This window comes from Linepithema humile, chromosome 1 (assembly GCF_040581485.1).
Source record: "Linepithema humile isolate Giens D197 chromosome 1, Lhum_UNIL_v1.0, whole genome shotgun sequence".
Classification (NCBI taxonomy): Eukaryota; Metazoa; Arthropoda; class Insecta; order Hymenoptera; family Formicidae; genus Linepithema; species Linepithema humile.
In genome coordinates, this window is record NC_090128.1 from 24,092,741 (window position 1) to 24,108,372 (window position 15,632).

Below are 15,632 nucleotides of genomic sequence, written 5' to 3' on the forward strand. Positions count from 1 at the left end.
AAGATACAAGCACAGATAGCATAGTAAAATTCTATGAATATATATTTTACATAGCGTTAAATGTACTTTTGTAAGAATACGTAGAAGTAAAATTAGAAAACTATCAGTTTGACTTTTTGTTAGTGTTTACAACAAAAACTAGAATTATTATAACATAGTTTTGTTTATAATAATTATAACATATTATTTACAATTAATTACAATTAAATTTACATTTATTTACATAAAAAATTATTTATATAGAAATAATATTTATTTGTATAAATAAATTTTATTGAAACATTACAACTAATACTTTAATTGCAAATATATAGTATATGATTATTGTAGATAAGTTTTTTTCTAATCATTTTATAATCCTTATTGTAAGATATTTGATAAAAAATAATAATTTTATAAATTTATTCTCATAATATTTAGTATAAAACAATCAAATATATATTTTATAATACGCAATCATTCTGTATTGACCGATTCAGAGGTTAGTATTGTCTTGCAATAAATTATATAGAAGCATACATTTCCAATTATCCTAAATCTAGTAATTACAGTTAAATAAATAATTAATAAATAAAACTAACATAATCACATTAGTACCACATTCTGCTTTTATTAGCCTGATTAAAATTTAACCGCGCATGTAAGTTTAATAAGCAAAAACTTCAAATTTTCTGTTCATTGTTGTACGTAAATTTTTGCATGTTACTAATATAAATTTTTGCATAATTGCAACACCTTAACCTTGAATGACGCGATACTAACTTTCGAATGCAAGTGATATGGCTTGTCACCAATCAGAATACGTTGTTCAAGCTCAGCAAAATCATTTACAAAGTGCATTGTTGCATGCATCTTTTCCGCCAGTACAAACAATGTTCTTTTGAAAGCGTACATGTTTATTTCTCATTAATCATTAATCTTATTTAAGCAAGCATGTTAATGTTTTATACTAATTAAAAAAAACATACATATGCAAAGTATGATATTTTTAGATTTGATTAATGAAGAAAGCGTTCTTCTATCAGCACTTTTCTTCGAACGCTTTGTAAAGCCGCCTTTTCACCCTTCCACTATACGCAGGCGCATGCATCCGTATATATAGCGCCGCCATACGTCGATAAACAGTGTTAGCGAGAGCGCTAGTAATCAACTATCATACGTTTGTACGTTGTCTGGTTGCAGGTATAGACAGAAATTTGATACATAAAGTTGTATCGCAATTTGAAGTCGCTGGTACTTTTGGAAATATGTTTCGTCTTTTCGTGGCGATCGCAGCCCTCTGCGTGTTGACCGATGCACACGGGTTTCAGAGGTAAGCATTGTTCGTCCTGTGATAAACACCGAGAGATTATATTCTCGTGACCGTTTCCGGCTTCTTGGAATGACAAACTGCGTAAATGATTAATATTTCGATAATAATTGAACACAATTTTTGAGATAATGTAATTTTGTTTATTAGTAAAGAAACAGATTTTTGAAAAAGATTCTTCGAGAAACATTCCTCGAACATTAACTTTTTTTTACTTTGTTATATCATAATCGTTGAACACAATGAATCTTTGAAATTCTCCATGTTTATTTTTTTATCATATTTTCTTCAAGCTGTTTCTGACCTTTTATTTCAATCTAACGGAAGTTACTTTTCTGTTATTTGAATTTTAACAAATCTGTTGGGAAGCCTTGTATTCTGAGTTTATAAACAAGATTAACTTTATGAGCTTCATGATTTACATTTAGAATAACTAAATTGTATGCTGCTTGCTATATGCAGACAAATTTATAGATAACAGTGAATTACTTTTTATTCTTTTGATTCTATATATGCATATCCTATATATATTCTTTTAACAGTACATTATAATTGAGAAAAAATTATTGACTCTAATTAATTAATTTTTTAATATAATTAAACTTAAATACATGGACTTTTTGATATTTGTGTCTAAATATATGAGAGTACTTTTTCTAAAACAAAGGTTGTGCTAATACAGATATAAATAGCCCTCTCATGACTCATACTTTTCTTGGAAAGACTGTTGCCACCCAATTAAAGATATTACTATCATCTCATTAAAGATGCACAGATCTATATATACGTATAATGTAATGAAATGTTGTTTATGTTGCTTCAAGAATTCCATTGCACAAGACGGAGTCTATTCGAAAAACTCTAAAACAAGTTGGTACAGAATTGCGACAAGTTCGTTTGTATGACGATAATAGATCTGTGCCAGAACCTTTGTCTAATTATCTGGATGCTCAGTACTATGGTGAAATCACCATTGGAACTCCTCCACAAAAATTCAAAGTAATTTTTGATACTGGTTCCTCAAATCTCTGGGTGCCATCCAAGAAGTGTCACTTTACCAACATTGCTTGCTGTAAGTATTTCAGTATTATCTATCTGATATTTAGCATTATTCATATATGTATTATCATATTTTGTTAATAATATTAATTATAAATTAGTTGCCAAGTAAAATAATAAATAAAAAAGTAAGAATAATTAATATTAGAGTTTTGTTTTTTCACGTTTAAAATAAAATCTTAAAATCTTTAACAAAGTTGAATAGACACAATTTTAAGAATTAAAATCACCAATAATGTAAATATTATAAAGCTGAGCTTTTTCTATTGCATATAGACTTATTCACACAATTTATCATACTTATTCCCAAGATATAAACAACCTTTGACATATTAAGATAACATATGGAAAAATGACAAATTCATCTAAAATATGTTTGATAATTTAAATAAATATTGATTATGATGTATATATTTAAATTTAAATTGATAAGAACATTTCTATTTCTAAAATCCTTAATACTGACTTAATTTTATTCTTTACAGTGCTACATAATAAATATAACAGCGAGAAATCTAGTACATACAAAAAAAACGGCACTAAGTTTGCTATTCAATACGGCACTGGCAGTTTGTCTGGCTTTTTGTCAACTGATATAGTCAATGTAAGTCATCATCAAATGAGTAATTTAATAAGTCATTATAGTCTATTAATAGATGTTTGTAAATGTTTTATAAAATATTCATATTATTGTTCTCAGAAAATTTATATGTATTATATTTTATTAACGTATTAATATTCTTGCAGGTTGCTAGCATTAATGTTCAGGATCAAACATTCGCAGAAGCGATCAGTGAACCAGGCTTGGCCTTTGTTGCTGCGAAATTTGATGGTATCCTGGGAATGGGTTATTCCACGATATCTATCGATGGAGTGACTCCTGTCTTCTACAACATGGTTAAACAAGGGCTGGTGTCACAACCTGTTTTCAGCTTTTATCTGAATCGGTACATATTTTTTTTTGGTTTTATACACTGCGTTCCTAAAAGTGTTCTTTTAATCAAATGTTATATTTAATTGTATTATTTTTCTATATTATAATATAATAAAATATACATTTCATGCAGAGACCCATCAGCTGAAGTGGGTGGAGAAATGATATTGGGCGGTTCCGATCCCAATCATTATGAAGGCGAGCTCACATACGTTCCCGTTACTCGCAAAGGATACTGGCAATTTTCCATGGACAAGTATGTAGTTATTTTTTAAATTATACCGATCAAATGTCAACATTATCACGTTGTAGGGTACAAGTGGATAATCAAACTACAGGGCAAATGGCGCAGGCCGACGGGCATCCTGTTACGGTCGCTTGCGCGTCAGGCTGCCAAGCTATCGCTGATACGGGCACTTCTTTGATAACTGGTCCAACTAATGAAATTGAAATCATCAACAAAATGATCGGAGCTACTTCCATCTCTGGAGAGGCAATAGTAAGTAAATTATTGTATTTTTTTACAATAATATATATAGCTTGTTATAAAAATTATTAAATTAAAAAATAAATTAATGTTCGATAAATTAAAAATTGCTAATTTGATATTTTTTATTTAAAGGTCAACTGCAGTCTGATTTCTGAATTGCCTCTGATTAATTTTGTTCTGAGTGGTAAGAACTTCTCTCTTAAAGGTGAAGATTACGTTCTTCAGGTGAGTATCCTAGATCATAGCTTAGTTTAAATCATTTTATAATAGAAATCTTATCCGACATTTTATTCCTCACAGATCAAAGAGATGGGCACGACGATTTGTATGAGTGGCTTCATGGCACTGGATATGCCTGAACCGCTATGGATTCTGGGTGATGTATTTATCGGTCGTTATTATACCGAATTTGATATGGGAAACGACCGAGTAGGATTTGCTCCGGCAAAATAAACGTTGATTGCTTTCTTTTGAAGTTACTACTAAACGTTAGGATTTAAATACCAACTTTGCAGACAATTAGGTCAAATTTTTTTCAACAGCGAGCTTTATGCTTGTAATTTTAACTTGTGAGTATCCATGCGGTACATTATTAAACATATATACAATGTAATATTTTTAAAAACTTAGCACGAAAGCATGTGCTATGTTGTTTTAATGATTTTGTATATTTTGTTAGCATAATGTACCGTATTGTTACAAGAGATATAATATGTGATTGTCGTTAAGTCTGTTAAAATAAAGATATGTTATTCTTTTCATACCATATGCTGATTTTATATACTCTGTGAATTGATTCCTCAACTTTATTTAAATATTATATCAAAGTTTGATTACTGCTTTGTGTGTATAAAGAAGTATATAGCACATAATAAAATTGCTGATTAGCAATAATAATTACAGCAAACGATACATACAAAAATCACTGCAATTTTAATATGCTAATTTTCCTTGGAGATACCAATTGTGTCAGTCTCCTTTTGTTTTGCTGCGTGAAGTGCATAACAAACTGCTGTAGATGACGTTCAAGACCGTTGGCCTCTAAATGGAAGATCTTTTATTCCACGAATTAATTTCGTTTGGCAATCATCTATAAAAAAAGAAAAATATATGCAAGTTATGTACTTTTTAGAATCGTAGGCATGATTTTTACGCAAAATACTTCTTTTAATAATTTTCATAAAATTGATATATAATAAACTTACAATTGTTTTATATGTTGTACATCATGTGGAGTAATGAGTTTATTCCACTCATGAGTGCCACATTGTATAAGTTTAGTGATGTATTCCGCCGCTATAATAGCAATGAGCCATGATGATAAAGTTTTATTTAACGTTGTTATAAAAATTGATCCGCCTAGTTTCAGAATTTTTACACATTCCTACAAAATATTTATTCAAAACATTATTGCGTTGATATTTCTTAATTCTTATAACACTTTTATGATATAGTGTTGTACCTTCAAAAATAATTTCAGATCTGTTACATGCTCTAAGACGTCGGAAGCTACAACAGCATCATACGATTCTTCATTGGTTTAGGAAAACTCTTCTATACTTGTATGAATGTAATTCACTCTTTTCGATATATCAGGATTCAATTTTATATGCTCTTTGCGACGTCTATCAATTCTGTTGATGCATATATTCCGATTACTTGCGCTTCTATTTTAGCCAGAGCTTCGGATAATATACTTTCGCCACAAGCAATATCCACAATCTTGATTCCTTCCAACGGAGAGTTGGATTCTGCATTTTGTATCCAGTATTAGCCAAACTATTTCTTACAAACTCCGTTCGAAACGGAATTAATACATGGAGACAAGCTCCACGCCGTTCTTATTCCACCAATCGTTCTTTAAATTAGAATAATGTTCAACTTCTTTCGGATCTACTGTTGATGTTGGTTTAGCCATCTTCTCGTACACTAAAATGTGGCGATTAATCGCCGTTTTAAATTAAAGAAGCCCAAGTAATTATCATTTTATTGATGAGAATAATATTGATAATAGTGCTCTATTGATAATAGTGTTCTACTTTAAAAGATAAAATATACATAAATGGAAATGAAAAATAATCAAAAGAATGGAATTACATAAAACTTCTTGTAATTACACATTAACACATGGAAGTACTCACGTGATAGATATCATTTTACCTTTTTAACTTGTTTCGCAAAATGCTTCACAACAATCTATTAGAATACGTAACTTTTCAAAATATGTATATCTAATCGCAACTACTTTTACAACCGAAAATGCTATTGAAATCTCGAAACTCTAATAATAACAAAAGTGTCTTACAGACATTTTATGTTATAAGTATGTATTTTATTTATTTTTCTTGTTATAATTTTATATTTTTCACAAACGAAAAAATATTGTAAAATAGTTAATTGCACTCAAAACTACCGGTTGTAACAATATCTTATTTGCGAGATTTGAATCATACGCGGTCTATTTTCTTTATTTTTTGTTACGAAATAAAACAAGAATTTGTATTAATGATCTAGATGTACCAATAATAAAAAATAAATTTATAAATTTAATACTATTATAATTTAAAAAATTTAAATCATAATGTATAATCGAGCCTTCATGGATCTTTAAAAATTTTGAGACAACAATAAAACGATTTATCAAATTGCGTCGCGAAATAGATTTGACGTTTTAACAACGCAAATAAGCAATATCAAGGCTTGGAAAATAATGTCTTGTCAAGTGCAAGGTAATACTGGACTTTTGTGCAGAGTTCGTATTTTCTTTCAATGTATTCTGAATTCTTTGTCTTATGAAACGTTAACAGATAAGAGACTTTGACCTCCGGAAAAGAAAAAAACTTACCACGAGGGACAACAGCAAAGCGTCATACGTACAGTTCCATCTGCGATTGTGTGCAACATGGATTATTTGACGCCTGTTTTTGAACAGCTGATAGGTAATGATTTGTTTCTGTCAACTGCACCAAGTCCTTCAGCCACACGTAACAATGAAACTCAAAAAGGTATGTGCATATGTGTATATGATGAATAGTTTTATATTATTAAAATTATAATATATAGCACGTGTTTGGTTTTATAATACGTAACATAAGAGGTTATTTTATTATGGACTGTTTTCGTAAATATTATCGAAAGTGACTACATAATCGTAATCGTAAAGCAAGTCAGTAAAATAGATTTAAAGAATAAGATAAAGCATGTGTTATGTACTTCATATTTCAGGTGCCAGTATCTTGGGAACAATTTTTTTAATTGTGAATGCCACACTAGGAGCTGGACTATTAAATTTTCCTCAGGCCTTTGACAAAGCAGGTGGAGTAGGAACTTCCATTGTGGCACAGCTTAGTTTTCTTATATTTATCACAGCTGCTTTAGTGATACTGGCCAGTTGCAGCGACAGTACAGGTACCAATACCATGCAAGATGCATTCGCTAGCCTGTGCGGATCTAAATCACTTATTTTCTGTGGAATTTGCGTAGCGGTTTACAGCTTTGGCTGTTGCCTAACGTTCTTAATTATTGTTGGTGATCAATTTGACAGAGTGCTCGCCACATTTTATGGGCTCGACTACTGTCATACTTGGTAATTATCACGGTAACAAAATAAAAAACAATTACAATTTGCAAAATTATTTTAATCTACAAACTGTTAAATTTTTCAGGTATTTATCAAGACCATGTGTGACAGCTTTAACTTGCAGTATATTCATACTGCCACTGTGCTTTTTTAAAAGACTGGACGTTTTAAGTTATGCAAGTTCTGTTGGCTGTGTAACTATTGTATATGTTGTATGGTTGATAACTTACAAAAGCTTTACCGAGCATGACAATACTGTACCACCTATGAAAATTTGGCCAGATAGTGGGTACGAGATTCTGCAGATAGTACCTATTATTTGCTTTGCTTACCAGGTATTTAAATTTAAATTTATTTTATATTTATGTATATGTTATGATTTATATTACTCTCTTAAATAATATATCAATAACTTATAATAATTTTTATGTATGATAAAAATAATTTTTTAATATTTTATTACTTATTATCTAATATACTATCTAATATTTAAGTTATAATGTCGACATGTAAAAATGCATATGTACGTATTTACAGAGTCACATGACTGCGATACCAACTTACGCCTGCATGAAGGACCGTCGTCTGGGCAAGTTCACATTCTGTGCTGTGATTAGCATGCTGATCTGCTTCGTCGCCTACACTACGGTCGGTTATTTCGGCTATGCCATGTTTGGCAGTGACAAAGTACCAAGCGATATTCTGCAAGGCTACACTGATAAGAGCGTTGTGCTGACTGTTGCGATAATCGCGGTTGCCGTAAAAAATTTCACCACTTATCCCATTGTATTGTACTGTGGTCGGGACGCGCTTCTCGGTATATTTAACGTAGATCTCAATCGAATCGGCGTTCGAGTGATCGTTACATTGGTCTGGTTTATCTTATCGTTGGTTATCGCTATTCTGGTGCCGGACATCTCGCCAGTGATCAATTTACTTGGAGCATTATCTGCAATGTTTATCTTTGTGCTGCCAGGGATTTGTCTTCTGCAGAGCATACTCTTGAGAGATCCGGAACTATACTTGAACAAGGATCGCCTGTTGATCGCTTTCGCAATTTTTCTGACCGCGCTCGGCGGTTTTGTGTGTGGTATCGTTTTCATTGAGGCTCTTGAGGATCTACGCAAAATGCCGGTTAAACCACAGATGGTTACTGGCTTCAGACAGCTCAGAGACAGTTTATGTATTTGATCGAGCTAGACGTCGCATAAGCTGTGAAATTTATAAAATCGTTACTAACAATCCATTGTTATATGCTCCATAGTTCTCATATATAGAATTGGAACGAGATCGGAAAAGCTAATGCATAACTTAGAGAGGATAGAGAGATATAATTTTATCTTTTATAACGTAATATTAAGCTGAATAAGGTCTCGGAAAAAGACTGATATACTCGTGTATATGTACAAGTTTTATTAGTAAGTTTTTTATCGATAAACTTATATGCAGAGAAGTTGTTCGAAGTCAATTTCTTTGTATATTTTTGATATCGTCCATTGCCATCAAGATATGCTCAATAAGATATAGGTATATTATATTATTATTATATTTGTGAATATAAATAAAGATCTGATACTTTACACAACCTTTCTGCCGCTTAATTTATCCTTGTCTTTACAGAAGAATTTTTTTATTATGATATAATTAAATTTACACGGCAGTTTTATCAGAATTCGATGCTCAACGCATCGAAAATATTGCGAGAATTTAACAATTTTTAATACAATATATGCAACACTTGTGAAATGATCTTGTCACTGGATCAAGAAGTCTTTCTCGAAATCGTAAACTCTCCGGTAAAATCGTGCAGCACGTTTCCGCTTAGATCCTCGACTTTATTTATAGTCGCCTTACAAAAGAAACATTCCCTGGTGTTGAGCAGATGACGATCTATGCAAGTTCGACACGTCTGATGATTGCACGGCTTGAACGTCGCGGCGATCGGAAACGCGTAACAAATTGTACAAATGTTATCATCGTCGCTAATTAATTTGGTATCGGGCAAAAGCGTGTGGCAAGTGTCAAGATACTTTATCATTTCCACCATTCGACTTATTTCCTCCCCTGTCACATCTTCCTGATCTGAAAAAGAAACATGATATATTATAATTTTAAATTAACATATCGTAATTAATAAGATTCTTAATAAATCATTATTAATTTAGTTCTAATCTAATCAACTAATTAAAGTATAAAAGTATTAAAGTATTAAAGTATAAAGTATAAAGTATAAAGTATAAAAAAGTATAAAAAAGTATAAAAAGTATAAAAAGTATTAAACGTTATACATTTTCACTAAAAAATACTTACAATTTAAAAATGAAAATGGTTTCACATTTTTTGTCTTCGTATTCTTCAATTTTGTATCGCCCAGAACAAAATACAGAGAACTCATCTGGAAGCTCGGTTCTGTCAGTAAGCTTTGTGTAATTTTGGGCACTTCGAGCGTCGGTTTCGCTGATGAAGAAGATATAGTTGTTAAGATCCACTGAATGTGCAAAATTTAGTTTCACTGCTTAAAATTGTAACACTTGCCTGCAAAATCTTTCATTTCTTTTTCAAGAAGAGCCAGCAGAATACCGATAACGGCGGCTAATATAGGAAAATGATCTACAGATTCTAGATCTGGTATTTCCAGTAGTACAACGTGCTGAAAGCAGCTCGTCTGCGAGCTCATCCTATTTAACACTTGGCAAAGTAACTGAAATTATAACGAGATTTTCATCATTACTTGTATAACTCAGACAATTAATCACAATAATAACAATTTTACTCACTTGACACAATCTGGCCAACAGAGTTTCACTGGAAGACTGCGTGGGATCGCTGAAAACGCCTGGAGCCACTGTGGAAATCATCTCTAACACTCGCAGCAACGAGACCGCGAGGTCGAAACAGGTAGCGCAGATCTTCAATTGTCTCGATTCGATAAACACTCGCTCTGGTCTCGACGACACGTTGTGAATTTCCTGTACCATGCCGATAAATTCGGAAAATGCCCAATTCAACTGATTCAACAGTGAGTTTAAAAATTGCGTAGTTGCCTGCGGATTGCCCAGCAACACATCTCTCACGTGAGTTTGATATATCGCTGATGGACATGGCTCTGAAATGATAAAGCGCCGAATTAGAAAAATATTTGGAATTTAATAAATTATATAAGTTTGGTAATAAAACATGAATATATTATAACGAAAACGTACTTATAGGCTGAGAGATTGATTCTTGTTGCAACAATTTCGGACCGACCTTCTTTGAGAGATGTGGACTCCTCTCATATCGATAGGCAAAGCCATTGCCCTGCCAGAATCTGACCAGGACCCAATTGGATTGCGCCCATGCTCGATTCTCATATGGTTTCAGAAGATTCGTGACGACCTTTATCCTGCTTTCGAGCGGTACGTTCTCCAATGCCTCTAGCGTCAACGGGTTCGATACAAATCCGGCGAGCGTGAGTATCAACACGTCCTTGGAATTGGCATGCACAATGCGCGAATCGAGGAAGTGATCGCAGAGGAACTCGGCGGCGTTGCGCAGCATGTGCCGATAATCCGGGATATTTTCGATCGGCGCGGTGGGATGCACGTGAACGCGCAGACTGACGCACAAGTCGGACAGCGTCTCCAGATAGAAATCGGGCACAAAACTGAACATCTTGCCCTGCTGGCTGGCGGTTTGCAGAGTCAGCGTGACCAACTTGAGCAGCCAAGCCAGCTGCGTTTGCTTCTCCTCCGAGTACACGACGGCTCGTATCCACGCCATGTGTCTCGCTTGCTCCGACAATTTCTTATTGAACACTTCAATCGTGCGAAGCAGTTCTCTCTGAATTGTCTCCGCGTCAGGATCTTTCGCCGTAATCGTTTCCCGCTCGACATGCTCGAGCCTCGCTTTGGTGTCGGCGATCGCGTTCACGTATGCAGACATACTGTCACGCAGACTCGCCACTTTGGCCAGCTGCTTCTTCGCCGCTACGTGGTAGAACAAGATAATACTGTCTAATAATTCCATCAACGAGATCGCCGGATCTGCAGGACCGTGACGTATTGGTGTCCTATCCTCTCTAGTATGCGTAAAGAATCCGAATCTTTCCAATATCATAGAGCTACCTTGGCTCGCCGATGCCGACGGCTGGTTGACGTTAATTAGGCGAGGGTAAATGGCCGCGGGTATGGCCACGGACAAGTCGGCCAGCGGTCTCGCGGCAGCGCCGACCACGGCATACGCGTTATTCGACGCTTCATGCGCCGTCGTAGAAGTCTGCTGCTGTTCCATAGCAACGATTACCTCATGATCCGGACCTAGGAGGCGTAGCAATTCGTTCTTGAATGTCTTGTTTAAGTAGGTTATTACGCCACCAAGTCTGTCGATTCCAGAGTAATTGATCGATGCATCGTAGAACGCCCTGCCCATTCCAATTTATAAGGAAATGCTATTACGTAAATTAAACGTCGCTCAATAATATTTGCGAATATAAATGTACGAAGCGAGAGAGTGCTTAGATATTTGTAAATAAAAGGAAAAAAAAAAGGTAATTACTCACATGTATATGTGAAAATACAAATATGCAGCTAACAAACGCGATAAACAAAAGTAATGCAAGCGCTTAAGCGTTTTAGTAAATAGTATATAACTATATATACTATTATATATTATATATGTATATATATAAAATATGTACTTATTTATATATGTATACATATAAGCTTTGTGAAGATACATTAGATTGATTGAAGGTGTCTACATTACTAAGATAGTGAGTAGATTCCTTTTGCAAGTGTGTGTCTGATAATTCTCGGTAATGCCTTATCACCTGCAGGGTATATAGACAGGACTTGTCCCAATTTCAGTGTCCCATAAAATTCTGAATGCAACCAGAAGTCGGTGAAAGCAACATAATGTGATCGGCAAGGGCGTCTGCAGAATTGGTAAAACGTCTGCAGGTTTGCTGACTGAATGCTCGATAATCACGCGGACAATTCGCGCGTATAAGAATTTCCGCATTTACTGGCATAAATATCATACTTACGCGACTGGATATCAGGTTCTCTTGAACGAAACGTTTAAACTTTCTCAAAAAGATAGTCCTCGACGCTGGCCTCTTGGCCGTTCCATCAGTATTATTCAGCAGAGTGACTAATAACTCGACTTGTAACGCTTCTACCTCTAAAAATACAATTTTGCAATCGTTAATAAAACAATAACATTAAATTTATGTCTATGTAATAAATTATGTGCAATCAAATTTCATTTTTAACAATTTTAAAATAAAGTTTTTTTTAAGCAAGCAACACGTATAAAATTAATCGTAGTTCATAAAATATATATTCCAATCTTAAATGCCTTAAAAGAGATGCAAGTATTTAATCGTACCGGATATGGCAGTTTTAATGCGGTCGCAGGCATAGTGATAACTACTCTTGTTCGCCTCGATCGATGAATCCAGGGGATTCGTCTCCCACCAGACATTCTTTACCACATCCGCCAATCCACCTTCGTCCAGCGGTTTCACATGTACAAAGTTAGCGAAGCGTACACGATCGAACAGCAAGTATTGCAACATATGTTGTCGCGTGACGGTGTGCTGACAGATTCTGGTCAGTAGCATCAGGCTCTTGCACTGATCCGGATACTCAAGCAGCAGAGAAACGTGCCGGAATGCGGACAGTAAATGGAGCACCGTGCTCTCCAGACACATCTTGATCTCATGCTCTTCCAGAAAGGTCCACAATAAATCCAGACAGATGACCGGCCGCGCACTATGTATATTTGAATACATATTGGACTTGGTTATGGAATCGTCCGCGCTCAGATTGCAGAGTGTCTGCATAAACGGCACGAAAACCGTTTCCGTGACATAAGGAACGGTGAGTAGCGGACCGACGTGTTTCAGAATGGATCTCGCGAGACACATGAGAAACGCTTGGGCGCTCATAGTCTTATCCTCCAACAGAACGTTTTGCTTGTTCTTAGAATGTTCCAATAGCTCGATCACTTGCAAAAGCCATTGAAAAAGAAGCGTGGCTTGACGAACTTGCGCCGTTGGCGGCGCTTGCAAGGGTTCATAATCTTCTATCGGGTGTCGAAATGGTATCGAGCCGAAATTGGCTGTTAAATTCTCGGTAAATGCCAAGCTAACAGTGGGAAAGTACGCTATTCCAACGCCCATGGATACGTTATCGAATGCCCTGCCCAGACTTCTGCCGTTCCTGTAGAAATCTACAGTTCCGTCGTTCATGTCCAGCGCACAACCGATGATGTCCCCTGTTAACCAGGGTTCACCGTACTTGTGCGTAGTTACGTTCCATTTTCTCACACGATTCCCATCGTAAGCGTAAGAGCTGGGGGTGTCTCCTAAAGATAAAAAAGTAGAATATAGTCGTTGAAGCAAATTAGTCTTTGCGAGAATAACACTATTATTCTATTTTATCGCAATATTATTAATATTAACAATGTTATCTGTAATATCCATTCTTTTTATTTTGGGAACTTATGGCAAAATTATAGCAAATTATGATTGTACTGTCTTTGTGACAATGACATACCAACGCCAAACTGTTGATTAAATTTACATTGAGCGGTTCCCCATCCTACTTGCATCACTCCTTTGGATCCAAGTTGCACTTCATACATCCATTTCCCTTTGAATACTCCAGTATTAGCTCGCATCGTGCTGAAGCTACTCTGCGAATTGACGCTTAATCTGTCAGGGGAGACAATGAAGAGACCATGGTGGACAGATACATCAAATCTTACAAGATGTGGCCCTATACGGCCCTCTCTGTTATCTTCAGAGTTTCTGGTATCAATGTACAGGTTCAATAGCGATTTTCTGATATACTCATTCACTTGAGTCAAGTTCTGTAGCGCTCTGAAATATTAGCAATCTTTTAGTTGATATAACAAAATAACTAAACAGTATACTTCATTATTATTAAGATTAATTAAAAGACAAACAAATAAGTCAATATAAATATGATCAATTTGATCTTGTTTCTTCACACAAATAAGCAGAAAGGTTTCACTTCTTTCAGCTACACTTTTTTTGCATTTACTACATTTGATAAAATAAATATCAGCAAAAAAAAACAAAAATAATAGAATTTTTCTAAAATAAAATAAACATATAATCAATCTTTAAATAGATAAAAAGAAAAATAATATAATTATAGAAAAATGCAGTTGAAAGAATAAATTAAATGACAGGAGCCAAGAAGAAAAATTCGCACTTTGGCTGCCAGAGATGATCCTCCTTGGATCTAGAACCGGTGGCATGCTCGACGGCGACAAAGCTCGCGCCGAAAATCTTGCACAAGACCTCATTCGCGTCCATCGTTGTCGCTGGACAGAAATTTATTAGATCGGCAATTAGACAGGTTACTTTGGAGTTGGACGCGACATCGCCACAGTGACTTCTTCGAGCGAACAATTTCGCCTCATCTGCCGCGTCAACCAGCAGCAGCCGCCACAGCGAAAAACAAAAACAAATAATAGACAAAGGGAATCTCAAGCTCGTACGAGCAAACCCATCGACGTCACCATATCCGCACGTACGATAAAACGCGCTTTCCTGCTGACAATTTCTCGTTATTGACGAGGAAAATCCGAGCACAACGCGCGCGCATGACGTGTCCCGCTCCCGCTCCCATAGATGCGGTAGAGGCGAAGGGAAGGGATATCAGCTGATGTCATGGAGGACCTGGAGACAGTGTTGCTAGGGGTGCGTTCCACTTAACGCCCGCAACGCTCCTAGGATCATTTTATCCTTGTTTTTCATCGAAAGTTAAACGAGGATAAAATGATTCTAGGAGCGTTGCGGGCGTTAGGCCGGCGTCACATAGAACCCGTAATCCGTAATCCGCACCGAAAGTCCGCAAAAGTTACTAGGGATTGCGTCCGTAACGTTACGTGTGTTTTATCTCCTTGTGTCCCATGGAGCCGTAATTCCATGAAATTTCCGTAAAAGTTACTAAAAGTTACTAGTTATTACTAGTAATGCTTTTTTTAATTTTATTTATTTAACTAAATTTGACGATTTAATTAAAATTTTTGTTAAAATTATAATATATTCTGTAGTTTTCTTATGAATAAAATACAAATAAACAATTATAATCTGTTAAATAAAAAATAGTAATACCGTTACGTGTGTATTTACGGCTCCATGGGACACAAGAAGAAAAAACACACGTAACGTTACGGACGCAATCCCTAGTAACTTTTGCGGACTTTCGGTGCGGATTACGGATTACGGGTTCTATGTGAC

General features: G+C 35.1%; 3 protein-coding genes across 3 annotated transcripts; 2 read left to right on the forward strand and 1 right to left on the reverse strand.

Moving 5' to 3' along the window:
- The first annotated feature begins 1,110 nt into the window (after positions 1–1,110).
- Positions 1,111–4,558, forward strand: cathD (cathepsin D). Its single transcript, XM_012380641.2, has 8 exons — positions 1,111–1,312; positions 2,134–2,381; positions 2,854–2,972; positions 3,116–3,315; positions 3,436–3,558; positions 3,615–3,801; positions 3,925–4,017; positions 4,093–4,558. Exons 1-8 carry the CDS (start codon positions 1,248–1,250, stop codon positions 4,243–4,245), a joined length of 1,188 nt encoding a protein of 395 aa, XP_012236064.1. The 5' UTR covers positions 1,111–1,247; the 3' UTR covers positions 4,246–4,558.
- On the reverse strand, positions 4,090–15,035 carry Kpc1 (Kip1 ubiquitination-promoting complex subunit 1). The gene is made up of 13 exons (XM_067361083.1): positions 14,599–15,035; positions 13,915–14,240; positions 12,743–13,723; positions 12,399–12,535; positions 12,183–12,286; positions 10,576–11,774; positions 10,150–10,478; positions 9,908–10,073; positions 9,683–9,829; positions 6,638–9,454; positions 5,255–5,721; positions 4,998–5,176; positions 4,090–4,882 (listed from the first exon to the last, which is right to left on the reverse strand). The coding sequence occupies exons 1-10, from the start codon at positions 14,700–14,702 to the stop codon at positions 9,135–9,137; spliced, it is 3,813 nt and encodes a 1,270-aa protein (XP_067217184.1). The 5' UTR covers positions 14,703–15,035; the 3' UTR covers positions 4,090–4,882; positions 4,998–5,176; positions 5,255–5,721; positions 6,638–9,134.
- Positions 6,663–8,957, forward strand: LOC105680184 (sodium-coupled neutral amino acid transporter 7-like). The gene is made up of 4 exons (XM_067361087.1): positions 6,663–6,797; positions 7,018–7,378; positions 7,458–7,707; positions 7,910–8,957. The coding sequence occupies exons 1-4, from the start codon at positions 6,695–6,697 to the stop codon at positions 8,561–8,563; spliced, it is 1,368 nt and encodes a 455-aa protein (XP_067217188.1). The 5' UTR covers positions 6,663–6,694; the 3' UTR covers positions 8,564–8,957.
- Positions 15,036–15,632: the final 597 nt, after the last annotated feature.

What these genes read in the sequence shown, in the direction of transcription:
- LOC105680184 (XM_067361087.1), top strand. Translation starts at nt 6,695, where the DNA reads ATGGATTATTTGACGCCTGTTTTTGAACAGCTGATAGGTAATGATTTG. An exon ending in TAACAATGAAACTCAAAAAG is followed by an intron (nt 6,798 to 7,017) that starts GTATGTGCATAT and finishes TTCATATTTCAG; the next exon opens with GTGCCAGTATCTTGGGAACA. An exon ending in TTATTTGCTTTGCTTACCAG is followed by an intron (nt 7,708 to 7,909) that starts GTATTTAAATTT and finishes ACGTATTTACAG; the next exon opens with AGTCACATGACTGCGATACC.
- cathD (XM_012380641.2), top strand. Translation starts at nt 1,248, where the DNA reads ATGTTTCGTCTTTTCGTGGCGATCGCAGCCCTCTGCGTGTTGACCGAT. An exon ending in TGGCAATTTTCCATGGACAA is followed by an intron (nt 3,559 to 3,614) that starts GTATGTAGTTAT and finishes ATCACGTTGTAG; the next exon opens with GGTACAAGTGGATAATCAAA. An exon ending in GTGAAGATTACGTTCTTCAG is followed by an intron (nt 4,018 to 4,092) that starts GTGAGTATCCTA and finishes TATTCCTCACAG; the next exon opens with ATCAAAGAGATGGGCACGAC.
- Kpc1 (XM_067361083.1), bottom strand. Translation starts at nt 14,702, where the DNA reads ATGGACGCGAATGAGGTCTTGTGCAAGATTTTCGGCGCGAGCTTTGTC. An exon ending in AGAACCTGATATCCAGTCGC is followed by an intron (nt 12,287 to 12,398) that starts GTAAGTATGATA and finishes CCAATTCTGCAG; the next exon opens with ACGCCCTTGCCGATCACATT. An exon ending in AGAAATGAAAGATTTTGCAG is followed by an intron (nt 9,830 to 9,907) that starts GCAAGTGTTACA and finishes CTTCTTCATCAG; the next exon opens with CGAAACCGACGCTCGAAGTG.